Source organism: Furipterus horrens, unplaced genomic scaffold, assembly GCF_987537825.1.
Source record: "Furipterus horrens unplaced genomic scaffold, mFurHor1.1.pri manual_scaffold_4, whole genome shotgun sequence".
Classification (NCBI taxonomy): Eukaryota; Metazoa; Chordata; class Mammalia; order Chiroptera; family Furipteridae; genus Furipterus; species Furipterus horrens.
In genome coordinates this window covers 87,446,217-87,470,869 of record NW_028327174.1, presented here as the reverse complement: position 1 = coordinate 87,470,869, position 24,653 = coordinate 87,446,217, and the positions used below count along the sequence as shown (strand labels likewise).

Here is a 24,653-nt window from a genome sequence, read left to right as displayed (position 1 = left end):
TAACTCTAGATTATTTATCCTCATTGTCATCAGAAAGCCTTTGTGAAATATCCACTTCAGCAGGGCACCCATTGGGCCTTACTGTGTTCAAAAGGTCCTGTTTATTCTGGCCTATATAGGCCACAAAGGAGGTTCTGAGAATGCATGTTTCCTGGTTTGCTGGACTATAGTCCTTCAATGACATTGTCTTCTTTGTCCTCAGGCTTTGTACCCCTTGGTGACCTGTCTGCTGTGTGTCAGTCAGAAGCAGCTGTTCCTGAACAGGTGGCACATTTTCCTCAACAACTGCCTATCCAACCTTAAGGTTAGTATTGTTGGCTCAAAAAGTCTTTCATAAAAATATATGTAATTCTGAATCTGGTACATGAGCTTCTAAGAGTTATTTCTGATATTTACAGGGAATTATCCTATACAATTTGAATGATGAAAAATATTAAGGACTCTCTTTATCAGATATAGTCGATTTTAGAAGGTGACTTACGGATAAGAGAAATTACTTCAGATATCTTATCTAATAAGAATCACTTTAAAAGTAGAATTAAATGCCTCCTTCTTTTATGCATCTATTGTCACATTTTATCTAAATGATTTTTAAAAGGAAAGTCACACTTCACTGGCAGAAGCATGTGAATTGATTTCCAAAGCTCACCTAGACTTCTCCACCCTGCTACCGCCTCTAGTCGAGGAAAATATTTGCGATGAAAAGTTCCATTCTGTGGGATGACTGATTTAGTAACAGAGAGCACTTATTTTCTGTCACTGTTATTTGTGATTATTTGAAAGTATTTTATTTGAGCCCCATGCCAGTCAGTCAGGCCCGAGCCTCCACTGAACATCTCTCTTTAGGGAGAAAGCACAGAGGCTGTGTGACATGAGAAATAAAGTCATAGTCCCTGAAACTGAAGTACCTACAGTGAAAAAAAATGTAATGATCAACCTTAAAATTGGCTTTATAGCTTGCAAGGGGTAAACCTAGTTTAAGTTTTAGTGACCTGTTGGTAAAAGGCAATGAAATGAAAACCATTTCTAATATAAGTGCACATAGACATGTATTTTTTACAGTTGTTCCCAGTTGTATCCTAGGATGTTGAATATCTTTTACAAATTTGATATTCATTGCTTTAGGATTTTTGAGACATATACTTACTCATAAAATCCTGTATGTGCTTATACGTGTTACCTTGTCTTCTTTGTTCTAAGACACTTTAATTTGAAGTGGTTAAGGTTAATTACATTATTTTGTCATTTACTATAATTACACAATGATCTGCATTAGAGCTGTTTAAAGCATTGACTCTGTACTGGCTCTAAGAGCTGATTGTGAAATCCAAGATTAGAATCATTTATTTTCTTCAAATTGGCAGTGAACTAGCAGTAGATATAGAATTAAGCTTTTAAATATTCTGAAAACAAAGCTTTTCAGGGTTATAAACTATGACATAATGGCCAGTTTCAAATATTTTATTTAGGGATTTAATCTGGTCCACATTTAAGTTATTCAGCAATTGGTTCCAGTTAGACTTTTTTTTTTTTAATTTTACATTTTAAACAGATAGAAAGTAATCATTTTGTTCAAGACAAAATAGAGAAATTGATTACAAATGTTCACAGTGCCTTTTTCTATATATGTGTATATTATGCCAAATGGGTTTGTGATTTATTTTAGTTAGAATTAAAATTATATTTTGCATGACAACTTATTGTGGTGTCCAAAAAGACCAGAATATTTTTTCCAAAGTTGCTTTTGAAATACAGCAGCATAATCTTGCTTTGGAACTTAATTGCTTCAAAGTTAGAATATTGTTTGGAGCTCTGGACAAAGCACACCCAAAAGACTTACTAACAGGGTTATAAAAAGCCCTAGAGAGAAGAGTTTCCCTACGCAAACACTTCAAGCATTGGGATTTCTAAAAGAGAAAGGCAATAAGATCACAAGAGTCAATAGTATAGAAAGTGAATCACATTCCAGAATTCATTTGAGTTCATGGAAGTATGAAGTTCTCATTATGTGTGGTTCTAGGGAAGGTGCTGAAAGTGGGAAAAATAAGAGAAGTCAACTAGATGAAGGGGGACCCAAAATAAACCCAGAATTATCTTCTGTAAGGAGGTCCTCTTGTAGTATAGGCTCCCCCCGCCCCGCCCCAGGTGAGTAGTCTAGGAATCCATCTGTATCAGTGTACTAGCTGGTATTGTTGTGAGAAGCCGTGTTCAGCTATGAATATTTTTTTTGAAGACTCTTTCAACGCATTTGCCCATTTCATGATGGGTGATTTAGGAGTGCACCTGCCCACATCACGCTGAGTGACCAAAAACATCATGATCCTCATGCCCAAACCTCCCTATTCACCTGATCTCACCCCTCTCCTGAGTGACCTTTTTGTTTCCCTGGATGAAAAGAGTCCTCAAAGGGAAACATTTTGCCAATGTGGAAGAGATACAACAAAAAACAGCAGAAGCACTAAAAGGCATCAAAATTGATGAGTTCAAAAACTGTTTTGAGCAGTGGAAAAAATGTCTCAATAGGTGTATTACATCAAATTGAGATTACTTTAAACATGTAAGAATAAATACACAATATTTTATAAATAAATTCCTTTTGGGGGGTCACCCCTCATATAAGAAATTGCTCTAGAATAGAGTCCATGTCCTTGAGGAGATTAGCATTTTGTTGGATGCTGTGGAATGAAGTTTTGAAATGCGTGATACAGACAGTGAGGGATGTAAAAGTTGGGAGTAGGGATATACCTGGACCATTTGTGGAGGTCTGGCATCCCATGAAGCATGAAGGACACAGTTATTAGGCAAAGTAAATGCAAGAGTCTTCTACTTTATGGGTGATAAACTGTTGGAATTCATACCCCCAGGCTAAAAGACATAAAAATATTCTTAATGATAATTTATATTCAGAATATAGTTGTATTCCATATATTTAGAACTAAATAGGGATTTAATGGGGCCATTTACAAATGTCATAAATATACAGAAAACTTTTCAAACTTCCTTGTGAGTCCTCAGTAGGGAGAAAGACCTGAGGAAAAACTAACATGGCTTCAGAAGTATGCTTTGTCGTGAAGAGCTTCAGTATTTTATGTGATGTAGAGCCAACCATATCATCTCATAAAGGACCACCTAACCAACTCTTCCCCCACTGTCCTTCCCCTCCTTTTTCCCTCCAGCACACTTTCCCCCTTGCCTCTCCCTTCCCCACACATGCTTAAGTGTGATGAACCCAATGTTTGAACACAGTGAATTTAGCAGCCATCACTGATGTATTCTGAAGAACCGAGTCATCAAGGTGACACAGAGCATAGTAGTAGTGTTGTGAGCACCGGCGAGCTGCTGCTGTCAGATTCAATGCTCATTTTATGTCAGTCAGAAGCAGGATCCTTTGGTAATACAGACTTTATTATGTATACTTAATTAACTATCTCAGTTAACCATGTATTAGCCATAAGCCCTTTTAAAATGATGAGAAATGTATGGCACCTCCTCACCACAACATTAACATCTTGCAGATACTCTTGGTCAGTGGTGACTGATACTCTTTTCTTCTCTATATTTTATGTCAGAATCTGCATGTATTGAGCTATAAAAATATGATACACTTCCTTCACATCTGTCTCATAGGCCTAAATTCTGGAAAGGAAATTTGATTTGAAAACTTGATTTAATAGTACCTTTATTTTTTGTTATTAATCACCATTTATTAATAGCTCTTTTAAAATATAGTATTTATTAAGCATTTATAATAACTAGGTGCTAGTTTCTTTTTCTTTAAAATAAATGTAATGAGAATATTTAAATTTCTTTTCTCATAATAATCAATATAACATGTCAGTGAGATCCAGATAAAAGCAAAACAAAACCAAAAAAGAAAACTCAAAAGTTAACAAACATTTACTCTATGGTTAAAAAGAAATAGCTCTCATTAATGAGATAAGCCTGTTGTAGGGCTTGCATATATTATAATGGATCATCATGATAATGTTACAGGCTATGCTGAGCTATCAGTGAAAGTGTAGAGCTTTCATGGATATTATTTATGTTTTTCTAAAAATTTGGTCAGATAGTGATACTTGATTGAGGGGTAGACATTAGTCAGCCTAGTTTCATAGTCCTAGAAGTCAAAGTACATAATTAAAAATGGCTCTCCTTTATTTCATCTCAGTCCTTGCTTGTACTAGAACTTGAATGCATTTATTCATGCAGCCAGTCAATTGGTCAGCAATTTCTTAGAAGAAGTGTACCAAGTCCTGGAATAAGTGATGAATAAGGCAGTAACTCTCTGGTTTTTTAGACTTTGTAATTTAATCAGGGAGACAGTAAGCATGTAAACAAATGTATGAGAAAAAAACTTTAGATAGTGATAACTGCTATAAAGAAAATCAAATAGGAAGGTCTTTTGATTTCCATTAAGAATCTCAAATTGTGGTTGTTAAAAGTATATTTGATAAAACTTGTCTTCAGCACTTAACATATATTTGTGTGTAATTATCAAATTAAGTTTAAGGAGTGCTTTTTTAAACTATTCATATAATAGTAAGGGTATTTATATCTTTATTTTATAAGTGGAGATATTGAGTAATATGTTAAGGATTCCAGAGTCTGCTGGAATACATTAAAATGCACTGCACTATTTGAAGTAACTACTATTCTCTTTAGAAATACCAGTTTGTAAGTGGTACAATATTAGCTATTTTAAATATTAATTTTTAAAAAGTAGTTACTTTTCTTTAATATTAATATTATTTCTATAAACTTGGAAAATCTCTTATCATCTATGTTTCATTTGGATCTGTCAAAGGTATATTTAAAAGTGGAACTTACAAATCCTAATAGTGCCTATAAACTGAGTCTAAAAAGTGATCAGAGGCAAGCATATTACTTCCCATGAATGCCTTATTTATTCAGACACTGAATAGAAAAGTAATCTCCATCAATTGTTCATACAGTAATTTTAGAGATTAATCTATTGCACATATGTTATTTGGATAATATGGTCACAAGAAACAGTGAAGTATGATAAAAGTGAATTGAAACAGGCATCAAAAGGAAATGAAAAAAAAAGAGAAAGGCGTTGACTATGATATGCAAGGAAATACAACAGTTGCTTTAGTTGAAGTGAATGAGAAAACTCAAAGGTATTTGACTATGAAAAGATCAAAAAGTGACTAAAATTTTTTAACAATCTGTGTTGATAGATCTTTACCTGAGATGCACAAGAATCTCTAATGAAGCCATATTTATAAGCAGCTCATGTGACTCAGTATAAATGGTCAGCTGATGAGCCTTAAGAAACATTTGTCTGTCCAATGAGCCCATCAACCGTCAAGATATCAGTGAATTCAATTCTCCCCACTTGTTACTGTTAACACTGAATTGCTTTCACTAAATCACGAACACAATTTAAAGAAGATGGGTATGGCGTTGGGCAGGCTGACATGTCATATGATGTGTTTCAGGTACCAGCTCTGAGATGAGATGCAGGGACCCAGGGAATATCCATTCTGAAGCCTACTAGTTTCTTGAACAGTTTTATCAGTGGAACCTCAGAGCTATAATTAATATATTGTTAATTAATTAATGGAGAAGAAGATTCCAATGGAAGAAAAGAAATCAATGGTTTGAGACATGCTAAAAATGTCTACATTCTGAAAATATATATCAAGCTTTTGGAATAAAAAGACAATGTAGAAGAAGTCCTGTTTCCCAATAGAGAAGAGTCTTGTAGGTGCCAATACTATACAGGGGTGGACAAAAGTAGGTTTATAGTTGTAATGCAAATAATATAGTAATTAATAAATAATAATGCAAGAATAAACTCTGTTTTGCATTCTCACAACTATACACCCACTTTTGCATACCCTTGTATTTGATCAGCCTCCAAATAAGTGGAAAAAATAATGCTTTGAAGACACTGGAGGCAGATTGCCCAGGTTCTTATTCTGATTCTGTCACTTATCAGCCCCTCTATACCTTGATTTCCTCAAATAAACATGAGAACAATTCCATTATTTGCTTCATGGGTGGTTGTGAATTAAAGTGATTTAATATGTGTACAACAATATAACAATACCTGACATCATAAGCACAAAGTAACCTACACCCTCCAGTTTCTGAGAAAAAAAAATACTTACAAAGCAGCATTCAATTTCTACCCCCAGCTGTTATTTATCATCCCTATGACTCCAAGCAAGTCATTCAGCCTCTCTCAGTGATCAAATCCCTCAATGGTTCTCATGTGTGAGACACTTTTCACTATAAGATGTTTCGTGTTATCCTTATGTCACACAGATTAACTTCAGCTACATACACACTAAGGGTTGCCTCTTGCATAAACTCTGTAGAAAGAAACCTTGCTTATGCATCAAATCTTGCTTCAGCTACTACTCACAGTTTGCCTTTTTAATTTGATATTTATTAATAACTTGCAGAATGGCAGTCATTGAGGGCCCAAAGATGAGCAACCCAGAATTCCTGGAGCTCACAGTCTGGTAGGAAACGTATAAGTAGAGGGATAGATAAACATTTTAGAAGCCAGAGAGCAAGGGCACTTGGCAATCTTTTGAGGGTGGAGGAAGGAGTGGAGGGGCAGGGAAACATAATAGAGGGAGTGACACCCCGGTGTGCACCTAGTCCAAGGTGAAGGCAGGAGGTGGTCATGGAGGAGCTGGGCCACCAAAGGGCACATGGAATTAGGACATTGTTGAGGGGGTGATTAGAAGCCACTTAAAGACTTTAAATGTAGGGATTTCAATAGTCATGTTTGCAGGTTAAGGATACCATTGGACAGTGCCAAGAATGGCAGACAGGCAAGTAGAGCACTTTAGGGGCAGTCACAATCATCAATGGCATCATCTTGAAATGCTAAAACATCAGCAGTACAGGATCCACAGGTAAAACAGAATAACAGCTTCAGAAATCAAAGGCATTTCTGTACTCCAACAATAAAATATCAGAGATAGAAACTAGAAAAAAAATCCCATTTACTATAGCAATAAAAAAAATAAAGTACTTAGAAATAAATTTAACCAAGGAGATAAATGTACTCAGAAAACTACTGAAGAAAGAAATTAAGGAAGATACAAATAAATGGAAGCATATACCATGTTGTTGGATGGGGAGAATCAACATCATTAAAATGTCCATACTACCCAAAGCAATTTTAGATTCAACACAATCCCTATTAAAATACCAATGGCATATTTCACAGACTTAGAACAAATACTTCAAAAATTTATTTGGAATTAAAAAAGACCCCAAATAGCCTCAGCAATCCTGAGAAAGAGGAGCGAAGTAGGAGGAATCACAATACCTGATATCAAACTATATTACAAGGCCACTATAATCAAAAGAGTCTGGTACTGGCATAAGAACAGATATATAGGTCAGTGGAACAGAATAGAGCGCCCAGAAATAAACCCAGGTCTATATTTGCGACAACATGGATGGAACTAGAGAGTATTATGCTTAGTGAAATAAGCCAGGCAGTGGAAGACAAATACCATATAATCTCACCTAATACAGGAAACTAATGAACAAAACAAACGAACAAGCAAAATAGAAGCAGAGGCATATAAACAAGGAGCAGACTGAAAGTAACCAGCCGGGAGTGGGCAGAGGGGGGCGGGGGGAAAGAAGAGAAAGGATCTAGTCAAGGAACTAGTATGAATGACCCACGGATATGAACAACAAGTTGGGGGATTGAATGTGGTGGGGGAATGGGCAGGGTAGGGGCGAACAATGGGGGAAAACATGGGACAACTATAATAGAAAAACAATTTTAAAAAATTAGAAAATACAAACACAAATAAATAAATAAATACAGAATAACAACTTAAATCCAACACTTTGCTTCAGTCTTGATGGGAGCAAAACCAGACCATCTCAATGTATCCTTAAGAGTGAAAAAATATTAGCCATAAGACAATGCACCAAAAAGATAATTGTGGGTGGCACAGGGGGAAGGCAGACAGGAAAAAACTGTAAAAGAATATGAGGTTAAACAGGACAGTAATATAACTCATTTAAAAAAGGGAGATCAGTTAAGCTCTTCAGTGGAACTTAGATGATATTTGCCCAACCCCATCATGATTCACAATATCAGGTAAGGTACAGGAGAGACTTTTGAAAGGTACACAATGCAAATATAAAATACCTATATATAAATAAAGGGAAATTCACAACAGAAGAGACATTTCCACTAGAATGAAAGTTCCTGGAAATCAGGGACTACATCTCCCTGTTTACTGCTGGGCCCTTGTGCCTTGTGCTTAATAATAAGTACTGTGGACAGGAACAGTGCTCAAACCCTATGTGCCTCAACTCATTTAATTCTCATAACACTCCTGTGAGGCAGATAGGATTCTCGCTTGCATTGCACAGGGGAAATTAGGTCCAGAATGATTAGGAGCTTCCCTGAGGTAGGCTACCCTGCTAATAAATTGCCAAGCAGGGAAAATTCAAACATAGCTGCTATGTCTAGAGTCTGCTTTTAACTACTATAGATGCCAGCTGATTTGCACTGATTGGAGGAAGGATAATTATAGTTCCTGAAATTTTCAAGTGATGGCATATTTTAAATGTAGTTTTACTATTTTAGTTGTTTACTTGAAGTTTATTTTTGTCACCAACACATTCAACATATTACAAGGTAGGGTATACCACACCTGTTTAATAATAGGCAAAAAGAAAATCATTCTTTATGTATAAAGTGTGCATCTAAAAAGATGAGACTTGAATTTTTTTCCCTTGGAGCTAGAGAAGTAGTTGTGAAGTGTATTTGGAAGAAGAAACATGCAGAAAATATTTGGGAAAAGCCTAAAAATAAAAAAAAAAAAATTTTTTTTAAAGCAGTGGATGGTGTCAGGTAGGCCATACCAGATAGAACACATTAAAAAGCCTCAAAAATTAAAATGGTGTGGTATATCAACATGAATAGACAGACTAGTAGAGCAAAGAGGAATCCAGAAACAGAACAAAATGCATATAGAAACTTAGAATTTTAGAATAATGATCAGACTAAAAATTTATCTTCAGACTACATATAGGAAATCTCTTTTCTAAATCTAAAAAACTGCTCCCTATATAATCTTTTCCAATCTTTAAGTGACTCATCTTTATTCATTAAATAGTTTAAAGATAAACTGCATCTTAATTTTTAAATAATTATTAATTCTACAAAAATCAGTGCCCAAATTATCTATCCTAAGAATAAAACAGATAAAAAGTTATGACAAAGTAAATAGAGGAATAAGGGAACAGAAGTAACATAAAAGCAAAAGACCTATAAGAACATTGAGAGATACTTAAAGGGTGTTTAGCAAACATTTATCAATCCCCTGTAAAATGGCAGGAATTCTAACAGATGTCAAGGGTAATGCCTCATTTTTTCAGATGTCTAAAGAAAACCAGACATAGAGTTGAAGGGCTATGATAGGAGGTTTGAGGCTCAGGGGACACTCAGGAGGGAGCAGTTTTAATAGGTTTGGTCTCAGGAGACTGAGGAAAAACAGAAAAGCCTGCACATGGGAGGGGACATTCAAGTAGACTGTAAAGGACTAGAGTTCACCTGATAGAAAGGACGACACAGGGGTGTGGGTGTGGGGAGCCATCTCCTAACATGGAAATGAATGAACATGGCCTAGCTACAGTTTAGCGAGCTTGTGGGAGGGGAGACAAGAAAGGTAGGTTAGAGCCACATATTGGCTGGTCAGGTATGTCATGTCAGGAAATGTTACCTTGATACCATAGGCACAGGGTAAAGCACCCAAACCATGGTGTTTAAATAGAGAGGAATATGATTAGGATACTGTCAGATAAGGAACGCAGAGGGCTCAGTTCCCTTCCTTTCTAGCCATTGTGTTATTGCCTGGAAGCTGGGAGCTATGCCATAGCTGGTCTTCCTGCTTCAGCTCTGTTTCCCACACATGATCTCCTGTAACAGTCATGAGAACTGTGGTCCACTTAACTAGCATGGTGTGTAGATCCCCCATGTGACCCTGCCTTCCTTCTCAAGCCTCACTGACCACTGCTCCCTTTCTTGTCTTATGCGCTGGCATACAAGCTATTGCCAGGTTCCAAAACGTGGCCCTTCTCATCTGCTATCCTGGCTCCCATATGCTGTGACCTGTGCCTAAAGTACTTTCCCTCCCCATTCAAAGTTTCTAGTGTGAAGCGCAGTACCTGACCCAGTGTAGTTGCATGGATGAATGAGTAGGTAAATGGACTAAAGTTCATCTGAGTTTTTAGCTTCCCACAGAAACCATTCCTGACCTCGACCCTTGAGTTTGCCACCGGTTGGCCTTCTCCTCATCCTTTAGCTCCTGTCCCACCAGTTTTTCACACTGTCTTAGTTGATTGTTTATTATCCTTCTCCCGTCCCCTGTAGATTGTGAAGACGTTTATCTACAAGGTTCTAGCACAGTGCCTCACTGCATTAGTCTTAATAAATGTTTGGGGTAATTAGATGAGGGGGGAGTTTGAGGAATCAAAGCAATTCCAATGTTTACAGGGCATAACAACAATAGAAAGAACAGATTGGTTCTCCTCTTGGTGCTAGGAGATACAAGTTCCCTGGGGCTAGAGGAGACAATAATCTCAAGTTTCATCTTGAGAAGGGAGAGAATGACATGCCTTCCCCCAGAACTACTCTGTCCCACCCTCAGGGCTATTTGGATCCCTTCTCATAGATGATTTACCCAGTGGGCACCAGGAGGCAAAGACCCTATAAGTCTCTGATAGTGCAGTGTGATTTGTAGGCATCCTGCCACCCACCCAGGGCCCTCCATTTCTAGGCATTCAGGAAAGAATAATCATCATATGTCACCATTTACTCTGCAATCTTATGTCTTGGTTTCTATTGTAGAATAAAGACCCCAAGATGGCTCGAGTTGCACTGGAATCTCTGTACAGATTGCTTTGGGTTTACATGATTCGAATTAAATGTGAAAGCAACACAGCTACTCAGAGGTAAGGAGCTGGCTTGAGTGAGTACTAGCTACATTCCTCAGCCCTGGGAGGTTGTTTTGTTTTATTACGTCCTACATTAACCCAGTTAGAAGCATTTCAGAGATGACAATTTGAAAAAGATCTAAGTCCTGAGCACATTTTCAGGCTTTCAGCAGCCGTGACAGAAATTCCAGCCTCAACCTGGATGGCCAAGTTCCATGTCCAGGGCTTCCTTTGTCACCTTAACAAAGGAAACAGCTACAATTTTTCAGTTGTCTTAGTTTTCCCAGAAACTCATTTCATAGAGTGATTATGCTAATGGAGAGGATGAAGTACTTTGTTTTCTTTTTCTGAATTTTGTCTGAGACTGAAATAAGATGAAACATCTGCCATTTTCCCTTGAAGAACTGGAGCTCAGCCAATCTTGCTTGTTTTCTCTTTTTGCCCTTGTCTTTCAGCCGTCTTATAACCATCATCACAACACTTTTCCCCAAAGGGTCCCGTGGTGTGGTGCCAAGGGACATGCCTCTGAACATCTTTGTGAAAATCATTCAGTTCATTGCCCAGGTAATAAACAAGCATCTGGCATGAGTCTCCTTCTCAGGACATACTAATAAATGAGGTGTCTAAACTACCTTACGTGTATAGACTTTTCAGAATGGTTTTCCAAGTGTTTTCACATATAGCTGATGATTTTTGCTTCAAAACAAATTGTGAACATGGGTACCTCAGTGTTTTCAGCATTTGACAAAGTAAGGAACTGAGAGACAGTTTAAATGACTCACCAAAGGTCATAGAGCCTGTTATTAAAGGGGTCTCTTTACTCATAGTCCCTGGTGGGGCTGTTTGTTTGTTTGTTTGTTTTTCTCCCTGATTCTCTGTTCTGGATTCTGCAAAACAGGAAAAAGCAGAGTCTGATATTTGGAGGAAACCAAAAGAAGACAATTTAGTAAAATTTGGGGAGTAATAATGCTGTAACTAACATTCATCCTGCAAAGAATACAATAGGAATATTAGCACTTATCAAGCACTCTCTCTTTGCCAAGAGCAGTTCTAAGCACTTTACATGTATTAATTTTCTTTAAAACTGGGTCCAATAATTTTAAACATGGTTTTTAGTATTTAATTTACTATTTAGACCCAGTATTTTTACTCCTTAATCACTTTGTGAATAAATAGTTTTACCCCAACTTTGTAACTTGCAAAGAAACATAAAAAGATGATTATTCCAACTCAACCTGTGCCTTGAGCCAGCTCTATACTCTTAAACAAGTCAGAGAACATCTTCTTCCCCCTGTAAAATGTGGGTGAAAATGCCTGCCCCGTAAACCTAGAGTGTTGAGCAGATAAAAGGAAATAATAGGTATGAAAATGCTGTTGAAATACAATTGACATTGATATAAAGACATAGGTTCAGGTGCTGTATGTTAAATAGTAATTTAACATATCTCTCTGTATGCTTGGCACAATGAAATGCCTCTGTAATATTTATACTTAGGGAGAGGACGTTACTTGCTTGGCAAGCAAATGAATTAATGTAACCTTTCTAGATGTAGGTATCATGTGGCTAAACATGTGCTTCAGTTATCCTGGAGTAGGTTATATGAAATGAACCTGTCGTATCTTCGTTACCAATATCTCAAACTATTATAACCTGGCTTTAACCTTCTCATTTAAGTAACCTTGCCATGTCTCATTTGTTGACTATTCATTTCACTTGTATAATTGACTTGTAATATGAGCCAAGGATTTGAAATGTTAGAGAACAGGAGAAATGGTAAATTTTCAGTGGCTTTTTAAAAAATGCATTTAAAACTGAGTTTCAAGAAGGTATCAGTATTTACAGTACAGCAGAAAAAGCTGGGACTGGATATAAGCCCAGACACTACAAGTGTTTTGACATTTATTTCTTGTTTTTTGGTCATTAGTCACTCCGTGCTGTCGGGGCTAATGGCATATATTAAATAATGTGAGCATTTCTGTTTTCCACATGAAAACTGAAGCAGCTCCCCCAAAGGTTTGTAGGCAAGCTCTTCCCAGGGAGTCACACTGGGCAAGCTCTCCTCTTAGCAACACCCTGTTTGGTGCATATGATAAAAGTGGATATTTCATGATAAATTTCTATCTTAATATTTTTTGTTTTGCTTTGCTTTTTCTTTGTCCCTACAGGAACGGTTAGATTTTGCAATGAAAGAAATCATTTTTGATTTTCTTTGCGTGGGAAAGCCAGCAAAAGCTTTCAGTCTCAACCCAGAGGTATGAATGATCCTTTCCTGTACCTGTAACCATGTGGCCATTGACAGAGCCACACCCTTGTGACTTTGGGGAATGGGTGAAGGCATCTTCTCTAAAAGTCTTCTATTTGTTTCTGTACTTGTATTTGACTAAATAGTACAAATGATGGCATTTGAGAAGTAATATTTTAGGTGAATACACTTAGCATGATAAAAGGTTGGTGTGCCACCAGATTCTGATCATGTACAAGATTGTAAACCTTGTCCCCCCAAAATAATCTTGCACTACAAGGCAGGTTGTTTTACTTTAGAAAAGTCGGTGCTTTTACTTATAACTATTTTGATACAGGTTAGCAAGTTGAGTATTGGCAAGTGATAAAACAGAAAAGAATAAATACATGTAATAAAATACTAAAATCTAGTGAGATTAAATAAATGATGTGTAAACATAGGTTTCTGGCTCAGGGCTAGGCAGTCATGGAAATGAGGATAGAGTGGACCTATGCAAATGAAAAGTATTACATTCAGTTGGAAAGTTAAGAACACATTGGCCAATGGAAATATACCTAACAAGCTGTCTCTGTGCAGCCCTTTTCCTATAAGAAAGAACACTGAACTGGAAGTTAGCAGAGCTGGATTTGCCACCTGCCACAGGTGCTACCACTTTTACCAGCTACATGACATCTACCTCTCTGAACTTCAGCTCGTTCCTAAGTACCATGGACAAAATACTTTTCTAGGTCACCTCGCAGAATAAGAAGAGTCTTGGTGATAAGGTTGCCACATACACATATGGGGACAGCTGTAGAATCCTCCAAATATGTTTTTGTCTGCTATCTAATGATGCGACAGGCTTCAGTAGTGGCTACAGGCAGGATTCATGGGCCAGTGGGAGGGGGACAAAACCAGTGCAAATCCAACTAGTAAATTGCTGGGAAGGTTCTCAAAATATTTTTCACTTCTCAGGAGCCATGACTATACCATCTTTAACAATTAATTCTCAGAAATACCAGGTTATTTGTCTAAAAGGAATATGTTGAAAGCTTCCATCATTATCATCATCTATAAAATTTACTCTTGGTTCTTCCCTCAAACTCCTCATTTAATCAATGATTAACTAGTTAATGTTCCTGTACAGAACAGTTGGAATTACAGTTTTTTAAAAACTACCAAAAATAGGAAATATTTGAATATCTCCTTTTGTCTTGATCTTATGGTGTTACGGAAGAATTTAGTAATCAGTGGTTGTAATTAGAATCTTGAAGGCATATCTGTGATCCCACTCAGCAGCACATGCAACAAATGTGTGTAAGATTTGTATATCAAAAACTAAAAAACATTGAGAGAAATCAAAGAAAACCCAAGTAAAGGAAAAGAAATACTGTTTGTGAATTTAGAGATATAAGATTATACAAGGTCAATTGTTCACAAATTAATCCAAACAGGTTAAACTATAATTCCAAAAATAATCCCAATTAAATCCCTATAGTTTTCTCTATAAAAATTAATAAGCTGATTCTACAGTTTACATGGAAAGTATAAGGAACTAGAATAACCAACATAATTTTGAAAAACAATAAAATTGGAGAACTAGCATGTCCTAATTTCAAAATGTACTATAAAGCTACAGTAGTAGTATTGGAAGAAGTATAAATATAAAGACCAATGAAACAGAATAAAGAATCCATAAATAGACCTACACGTATATGGTCCGTTGATTTTCAACAAGGATTCCAACTTATTTCAATAGGTAAATGATAGTCTCTCCAATAAATGGTGCTGAACAATTGGACATCCACTTGAAAATAATGAACTATGACCCATAATTTTTACTGTAAGCAGAATTTAACAAAATGAATTATAAACCTAAATATAAAATCCAACATTATAAAACTTCCAGAAGAAAATGTAAGATAAGCTTTATTTAATATGTAGGTCTCTGCCTTAGCTGTATGTCAGAATCACCTGGAGGAGACTTTAAAAACTCTGATGCCTGCACCACACTTTAAGCCAATGGGATCCTTCTAGGGGTCCTTAAATTTATGTGGGAGTTTTATCTTCAGCTTTTTCAGATTCCTGCAGGGGTTATGATTAGTATACTGATCTCTGACTGCTGTTATAAAGAAAACTCCAGCCTAATTATGCACTCAACTATTATGATCAGCCCATCTAAAATGGCTAATAAGAGAGAAGATGGCGGATGAGTGAGGAGAGGCTGCCCTTGCTTGCTCCCAAGACTGGTCTATAGTTTCAGCTAAATGTGGACAGAGCATCTCATTTAACATCTGGATACTGATGGTAATTGAACCTTGATGCTGCTGGCAGAGGAGGCCACCTCTGAATGACCTGTCTGGTGAGGTTTGCAGAGGAGACACAGGAGAGACGCGAGTTCTGGTTGGCTTAGTTCCCTGGGCAGCAGCTAGTAAAGCACAAAGTTTTTTCAATACCCCAGGATCTCCCCTGAGAGCAATTAGAGCTGGGAGATCCAGGCTGTGCCAGTTGGCAGAGCAAAGAGTTGGCCAGGTAGCATATGGCTCTGGGAAGCTGGGAACAGCATTCCTTTTTGTGGTTGTTTTGTTTCTGTTTGTTTGTTTGTTTTTAAATTTATTGATTGTGTTTTGAGGGTTGGAAAGGAAATGCTATGTGCAGGTCGAGATCCTTGAGGAGCACACGTGCAGGAGCCCACTGGCAGGAGTACCGCCCCCCCCATCCACAGCCCCAGCAGAAGTGCTCAGCAGCAGTGCAGGGGAATGCCTGGTCAGCGCAGCCCACTTGCTGGCACGGGGAACACCCAAGGCTTGCCAACCCGCCAGAACAGGGGAACACTACCAGCCAGTGTGCATGCCAGCCAGTGTGGGGGAATGCCCTCCTGCAGCCAGACCCTCTACTGGCTGGTGTCCAAAAGGTGCACTTCCCACGCTCAACCTGGGCTGCAGCCAAAAGAGGGTGAAGTGAACTAGAGGAGCTTTGGAAAACTTTGGGCGCTGGTTCTGGGAGCAGCAGACCAGATCCCAGGGCAGACTGAACCCTAGTACTACAGAAGAACTCCCATAAGCTGACCACTCCTCTCCAAGAGGCATCAGTCAGAGAAAGCTCAATAACTGTCAGAAGTGGGCAGAGTGACTTTCAGTCATCTAATTTAAGGGAAGGACCCACTAAAGAACAACACAACAACCAAAACCAAAATAACACTAGAGTCCAAATAAAAGGCTTAAAGAACATCCCAAGAGCATCAAGCTAAGGAGATGAAGGAATCTGCACCACTGAATCACATAAGAGTCCTACCACAAAAGGTCACACCACAAAGGCAGAAAACAAAACCAAATTATTCAAAGAAACAGCAGCAAACAAGAACAGACACCTATAATAGGAAGGCAAAGAAACAACACCCCACCAAAAGAAAGGAGGAATCCACAGAAGGAGGGATACATGAAATAGAGGCAAGCAAACTATCAGACATGGAATTCAAAACAGTGGTAATGAGGAAGCTCAAGGAACTCAACAAACTAAAAGAAAAATATCATACAACGAACGCCAAGGGAACTACAAAGAACTCAGGGGAAACTACAAAGAATTCCAGGAAAGCTACAAGAAACTTACTTAGATCTACACCAGCATGAAAAATGAAATAGAAACTATCAATTAAAAATTAGAAAGAAATGAAGAATACAATTTCTGAACTGAAGAACACAGTAGAATCGATTAAAAGCAGGCTAAATGAAGCAGATGATTGGGTTACTGAGTTAGACAATGCAACAAAATGAAAGAGATCTGAAAAAGAATGAAGACGGTTTAAGAGAACTGCATGACAACATAAAATGCAATAATATCCATATCAGAGGGAGGATACCAGAAGGAGAAGAAGAGGAGCAAGGGATAGAAAAACTGATTGAAAAGTAATGACAGAAAACTTCCCGAATATAAGGAGAGAAAAGGCCTCACAAGTCCAGGTAGCACAGAGGGTCCCAATGAAGATGAACCCAAAAAGGCATACTCCAGGCATATCAATTAAAATGGCAACATTCAAAGACAAAGAGAATCCTCAAGGCAGCCAGAGAAAAACAGCAAATAACATACGAGGGAGCTCTGATAAGGCTATCAACTGATTTCTCAACAGAAACACTACAAGCCAGAAGGGAATGGCAAAAAATATTTCGAGCAATGAAAAACAAAGGCCTACAACCAAGAATACTTTACCCAGCAAGGCTCTCTTTCAAAATGGAAGGTGAAATAAGGAGTTTCACAGACAAAGGAAGACTAAAAGAATACATCTCCACCAAACCAGCATTGGAAGACATGCTAAAGTGAATGCTTTAAGAAAAGGAAGAAAAAGAGAGAGGGAGAGGAACACAGGTACAAAGGGAAATGTATAAACACCTGTCAATAATAACCTTAAATGTAATGGGTTAAATGCTCCAGTCAAGACATAGGGTAGTAGAACGGATACAAAAATATGACCCACATCTATGCTGTCTACAACAGATCCACCTCAAAACAAAAGATCTACATAGACTGAAAGTGAAGGGATGGAAAAAAGTATTTCAAGTAAATGGACATGAAAAAAAACTTGGGGTAGCAATACTTATATCAACAAAACAGATTTTACAATAAACACCATAAAAAGAGACAAAGAAGGACATTTCATAATACTTAAGGGAACAGTCCATCAAGAAGATATAACCCTGGTAAACATATATGCACCCAACTTAGGAGCACCCAAATATGTAAGGAAAATCTTGGAAGACTATAAGAAGGATATCAACAGCAACATGATCATGGTAGGGGCCTTGGACACCCCACTGTCAGCAACAGACAGATCTTCTAAACAAGAAACATCAAGGATATTGGGGCATTAAACAACACTCTAGATCAAATGGACTTAGTTGATTTAAATAGAACTTTTCACCCCAAAGAAGCAAAATATACATTCTTTTCAGAGATAGACCACATGGTGGGACATAAAACAAGCTTCAACAAATTCAAGAAAATTGAAATTATGTCAAGCATCTTCTCAGATCACCATGTCTTGAAACTGGAAATCAACCTCAAGGAAAAAACCAAAAGACATTCAAATGCATGGAGAATGAATAACATGCTATTAAATAATGACTGCATTAATAATGACATCATGGTAGAAATCAAGAAGTTTCTAGAAACAAGTGATAATGAACACAGAACAGCCCAAGACCTATGGGACACAGTGAAAGCAGTCCTCAGAGAAAAGTTCATAGCAATATAGGCCTACCTAAAAGGGATAGAAGAATCGCAAATAAAAAATCTAACCCTAAAGCTACAAGAACTAGAAGAACAACAAAAAAATCCTAGAGTGAGTAGAAGGAAGAAAATCATCAAGATCAGAGCAGAATTAAGTGACAGACTAAACAAAGAATTCAAAAGTTCAGCAAAACTAGGAGCTGATTCCTTGAAAGAATAAACAAAATTGACAAGCCTATAGCCAGGCTCATCAAGAAAAAAAAGAGATAGGACCCAAATAAACAAAATTAGAAACAAAAGAGGAGAAGTCACAACTGATATCACAAAAATACAAATGATTGTAAGAAATTACTACAAACAACAGTACAGCAAAAAAACTTGACAACCTAGGTGAAATGGAAAAATTTCTAAAAATATATAATCTTACAAAACTGAATGAAGAAGAAGCAGAAAGCCTGAGCAGACCGATAACAAAGAGTGAAATTGAAGCAGTAATCAAAAAACTTTTGGCACACAAAAGCCATGGACCAGATGGCTTCAAAGGATAATTTTAAAAAACACTTAGTGAAGAACTAACGCCTACCCTTCTCAAACTATTTCAAAAAATCCAAGAAGAGGGAAGAGTCCCAAACTCCTTCTATGAAGCAAGTATCACTCTAATTCCAAAATCAGGTCAAGACACAACAAAGAAAGAAAACTACAGGCCAATATCGCTGATGACTATAGATGCTAAAATCCTCAACAAAATATTGGCAAACCAGATTCAGCAACACATTTAAAAGATCAAACACCACAATCATATGGGATTCATCCCGGAGATGCAAGGATGGTTTAATATTCACAAATGAATAAATGTAATACACCACATAAACAAACTGAAAGACAAAAACCACATGATCGTATCAATAGATGCTGAAAAAGCATTTGATAAAGTACAGCACCCATTTATGGTAAAAACAATTAGCACACTGGGAATAGAGGTAGCATACCTCAACATAATAAAGGCCATATACGAAAAAGGTGAAGCCAACATCATACTCAGTGGACAAAATCTAAAGGCATTATCACTGAGATCAGAAACAACACAAGGATGTCCACTCTCTCCACTCCTAATCAACATAGTGTTGGAAGTTCTAGCCACCGCAATCAAACAAGAAAAATAAATAAAAGGGACTTCCAGCCAAGATGGAGGCATAGACAGACATGCTGCATCTCCCTTCACAACTAAGAAAGAATACAACTACCTCAAAACTAGAAACGACCAGAAGTTCCAGAAAATCAAACTGCATGGAAGTCCAACAAACAAAGGTATAAATAGGAAACACTCATCCAGACAGATAGGAGAGGCTGAGCCAGGTGGAGAGAACACGGTGTGGTGGTGGCAGCAGCAGACCATCAGAAAGCGCAATCACACGTTTTAAAAAGTCAGGAGGGACACCTGGGGCACGTTCCCAGCACTTCACCGGACCTCACAGCTCACAATCCCAGCACCGGGGATAATCAAGCCTCATTGCTTCTGACTGTGCAGACAAGCAGGGGTTGTGGTGGAGGCAGAAACTGCTGGTCTCAGCAGAGTCTGCTTGTTTAAAGGGTCTGAACAGTTCTAGAACATCCGCAGACACACCCACTCTGGGAATGAGGACCAGGGCAGCGGCTAGAGGGGCACCAGTCCAGTGCAGAAGTGGGAGAGGTACCTGGAAAAGGGGTGAGTGCTGGGCAGGTAGCATTGGTCCCTTTCGAACCTCTCCCCCACATATAGCACCACAACATGGTTAAACAGGTTGCCCAGTACAGACCAATCCCTAAGTCTCTGCCCCTTTCAACATAACAGGAGTGACAGCTCTACCTGGGATGTGGAGATGAACAAACACAGCGGCATGTCAGAATGAGGAGACAGAAAAGTATGGCCCAAATGGGGGAACAGATCAAGGTTCCAGTGGGAGAACTAAGAGACAAGGAGATAGCCAACCTAACAGATGAGGAGATAGACAACCTAACATATGCAGAATTTAAAACACTGTTGATAAAGATGCTCACAGGCTTGACAGATATGCTTGAGTATGGCAAACAGATAATAGAAGAAGTGAAGGCTATGCTAAGTGAAATGAAGGAAAATCCACACAAAACCGATGGTGAAAGGAAGGAAACTGGGGTTAAATCAATGATTTGGAACATAAGGAAATAAAAAAAGTCAGCCAGTGCAGAATAAGGAAGCAAGAATTGAAAAAATGAGGAAAACTTCCCAAATTTTGCAAAGGAGATGGACATACAGGTTCAGGAAGCACGGAGGGTCCCTGGCCAGCTGAACCCAGAGGGGACCACACCAGGACACATCATGACTGAGATGCCAAAGGTGAAAGATACAGACAGAGTCCTGGGGGCAGGACTACTGTAACAACATAGTCAATAAGATATAGTTTAAAAAAGGAGTAAAAAGCATCCAAATGGAAAAGAGGAAGTAAAACTTTTATTGTTTGCAGATGACATGATAATGTACATGGAAAACCCTATAGGCAGCTAAAAATCTACTCAACCTAATAAGTGAATTTGGCAAAATAGCAGGGTACAAAGTCAATATTTAAAAATGAAAGGCATTCCTGTACACCAACAATAAAATATCAGAGATAGAAACTAGAAAAAAAATCCCATTTACTATAGCAACAAGAAAAGTAAAGTACCTAGGAATAAACTTAACCAAGGAGGTAAAAGACCTGTACTCAGAAAACTACACAACACTGAAGAAAGAAATTAAGGAAGATAGAAATAAATGGAAGCATATACCATATTCATGAATGGGAAGAATCAACATCATTAAAATGTCCATACTACCCAAAGCAATTTATAGATTCAACGCAATCCCTATTAAAATACCAGTGACATATTTCACAGACCTAGAACAAATACTTCAAAAATTTATATGGAACCAAAAAGACCTCAAATAGCCACAGCAATCTTGAGACAGAAGAACACAGTAGGAGAAATCACAATACTTGATATCAAACTATACTACAAAGCCACTGTAAACAAAACAGTCTGGTACTGACATAAGAACAGACATATAGATAATGGAGCAGAATAGAGAGCCCAGATATAAACCCAGGTCTATATGGTCAACTAATATTCAACAAAGTGGGTAGGAACATAAAATGGAGTGATAAGAGCCTCTTCAACAAATGGTTCTGGATGAACTGGACAGAGATGTGCAAAAAAATGAAACTAGCCCACTAACTTACACCACACATGAGAATAAACTCAAGATGGATCAAAGACTTAAATGTAAACTGATACCGTAAAAGTCCTAGAGGAAAACATAGGCAGGAAAATTTCAGATATCCCACGCAGCAGCATTTTCACCAATACATCTCCTAAGGCAAGGGAAATAAAGGCAAGAATAAACAAATGGGACTACATCAAACTAAAGAGTTTCTGCTCAGCAGAAGAAAACATCAGCAAGAGGAAAAGGGAATCAACCATATGGGAAAACATATTTATCAATGATACCTCAACATTACTAGCCATCAGAGAGATGCAAATAAAAACCACAATGAGATACCACCTCACACCAGTCAGAATGGCCATCATCAATAAATCAACAAACAAGTGCTGGTGAGGATGTGAAGAAAAGGGAATCCTAGTGCCCTATTGGTAGGATGCAGACTGGTGCAGCCACTGTGGAAAACAGTGTGGAATTTCCTCAAAAAAATAAAAATGGAACTTCCTTTTGAACAAGTGATTCCATTGCTGGGACTATACCTGAAGAATCCTGGAACCCCAATTCAAAAAACCTATGCACCCCTATGTTTATAGCAGCGCTATGTACAATAGCCAAGTGCTGGAAACAGCCTAAGTGCCCATCTATGGATGAGTGGATTAAAAAACTGGTACATTTACACAATGGAATACTATGCAGCAGAAAGAAAAAAGGAACTCCTGTTATTTGCAATAACATGGGTGGAACGAGAAAGAATTATGCTTAGTGAAATAAGCCAGGCAACAAAAGAAAAATACCATATGATATCACCTTATACAGGAAACTAATGAACAACACAAACAAATGAGCAAAATTGAACCATAAGCATGTAAACAAGGAGCAGACTAACAGTTACCAGGTGGGATGGGGGGTAGGGAGCAAGGGGGGTAACTAAGGTAGGGTTTAGTAAAGGAACTAGTATAAATAACCCATGGACAAGTACAATGAGGTAGGGATTGACTGTGGGAGAAGGGTTGGGTTGAGTGGGAGGGAGCAATGGGGTAAAAAGTGGGACAACTGTTATAGAAAAACAATGAATAAATAAAAAAAATTTAAATTAAAAATAAAAATAATAAAATGCCTTAGAAAAGAAAAAAAAAAAACATAAGATAAAATCTTTGTGAACTTGAGGTGGGCAAAAATTTCCCAGGTCACAAAAAACATAAATTATTTTGCAAAAGTAAATGTTGATAAATTGAAAATCACCAAAAACTTTTTTAAACATCTGAACTTTAAAAGATATTGTTAATAAAATGTAAAGTCACAGACTGGGAGAAAATGTTTGTAAAACATAGCTGATAAAGCACTTAAATCCAAAATTTATAAAGAACTCACACAACTGAACAATAAGAAAATAACCCAGTATGTTTAAATGGGCAACGAAGAAATAGAAATGACACATAAAGCCATGAAAAGATGTTCAGCATCATTAGTCATTAGAGAAAGGAAAATTATGCCACAATGAAAGGTGCTGAGAAGAATACAGAGCAACTGCAACTTCATACTATTTTCATGACAATGCAAAAGGGTACAGCCACTTTAGAAAACAGCTTGGCAATTTCTCATTAGGTTAAACATAAACCTACCATATGACCCAGCATTTCCATCTCGGGGCATATATTCAAGAGAAATTAAATCCCAAAGGCGTGTATGAATATTTATACCAACTGTATTCATAATCACTGAAAATAGGAAAGCGGCTCATGTTCAACCACTGGTGAATGACCAAACAGATGGTTGATACAACATGATACTCCAATAAAAAGATACAAATTATTGATATTGCACAATATCTCAAAAACATTATGGAAAGTGAAAGAAGCAAGACACAAAAGGCTGTGTACAGTTTGGTCCCATTTATATCACATTCTGGAAAAGGCAGAATTATAAGTAGAAATTCGACAATGGTTGTAGGTGGTAGGGTTGAGGAAGACAGCTGACTAGAGAGGCACAAGGGGTCTTTGGAAGAGGATGGAAAAATTTTATATTTTGGCTGTGATGGCAGTTACCTACTCTAAATGTTTCTCAAAACTCAGTACACAAGCCTAGAAAACATTTCATGAAACAACTACTAAAATATATGAGAGAACTAATAGACTTTTAATATACAGTTAAATTTTTTTAAGTTAATACTCTTCATAGAATATAAATAGAAAATATTATTGAAGGCCATAAAATCACAAAGTACACATTGGATTGGGTATAAATGAGCCAGAGAAATGTTCACCAAATCCTGGGTGGCATATCATTACACCTTGAAGCTTGGATAAATAGTTTAAAATGAAAAGGAGTCAGTATTACTTTATGTTATTAAATGTAATCCTGTACCACAGAATAGGTGATTCGGGCAAACCTGACTTGGATGTATAGCTTCCCACCTATATGTAGAATCAGTTTCCTAACCTGGAAAAGTGGGAATAGTCATACCTTCCATGAATGACTGTTTAAAAGATGAGAGTTAATGAGAGTTCTGTATATATTTTAGGGACTCGATAAACTTTATATAGATTATCATTGTTGGTAATAGTAATTTTTTGGCTATAAGTAGTAGTCAACTTTGAGAACTTAATAGTTTATGTGGTTTACAAATATGAGTGTAAATGTTTTATACATGGTTGTTTAAGGAAATACAGATGTTCTAATACCTTCTGCCCTTTTAAGATTATCTTACTGAGTAGGGAATATTTTACTGAGTCATCTTCCATAGCCATTATTATGCCTTACCTGAGCCCCACCCCATGCAGGAAGATAACAATCTGACCCAACATGGCATTGCTTCTTATAAGCTCATGCTTTTATCAGAAACAAGTTCTGTGGCAACAAATTTTTCAATTTTATTTTCCAACTTGCAAGCCTTGTGAATCAAAAGTCAAGCACCTGCAATTCCAAGCAGACCATTTTTATTTTGTGACTCCCATGTGGGACTCCTTTAGTTTGCCTTAGTTCACTTCAGCTGCTGCTGCTTTGGCAGATGACTGCTTACCTCTGTGAGGCTCACCCAGGGT

At 37.5% G+C, this 24,653-nt stretch overlaps 1 protein-coding gene across 5 annotated transcripts in view; it reads left to right on the top strand.

Annotated features, from left to right (window-relative positions):
• Window positions 1-24,653, top strand: part of FRY (FRY microtubule binding protein) — a 619,856-nt gene that overhangs the window by 364,990 nt on the left and 230,213 nt on the right. For all 5 annotated transcript variants that reach the window (XM_090273729.1, XM_090273727.1, XM_090273726.1 and 2 more), the window contains 4 exons: window positions 203-304; window positions 10,868-10,971; window positions 11,409-11,517; window positions 13,120-13,206. In XM_090273729.1, coding sequence (XP_090129855.1) covers window positions 203-304; window positions 10,868-10,971; window positions 11,409-11,517; window positions 13,120-13,206 — 402 coding nt within the window. The remainder of the gene's footprint in view (window positions 1-202; window positions 305-10,867; window positions 10,972-11,408; window positions 11,518-13,119; window positions 13,207-24,653) is intronic.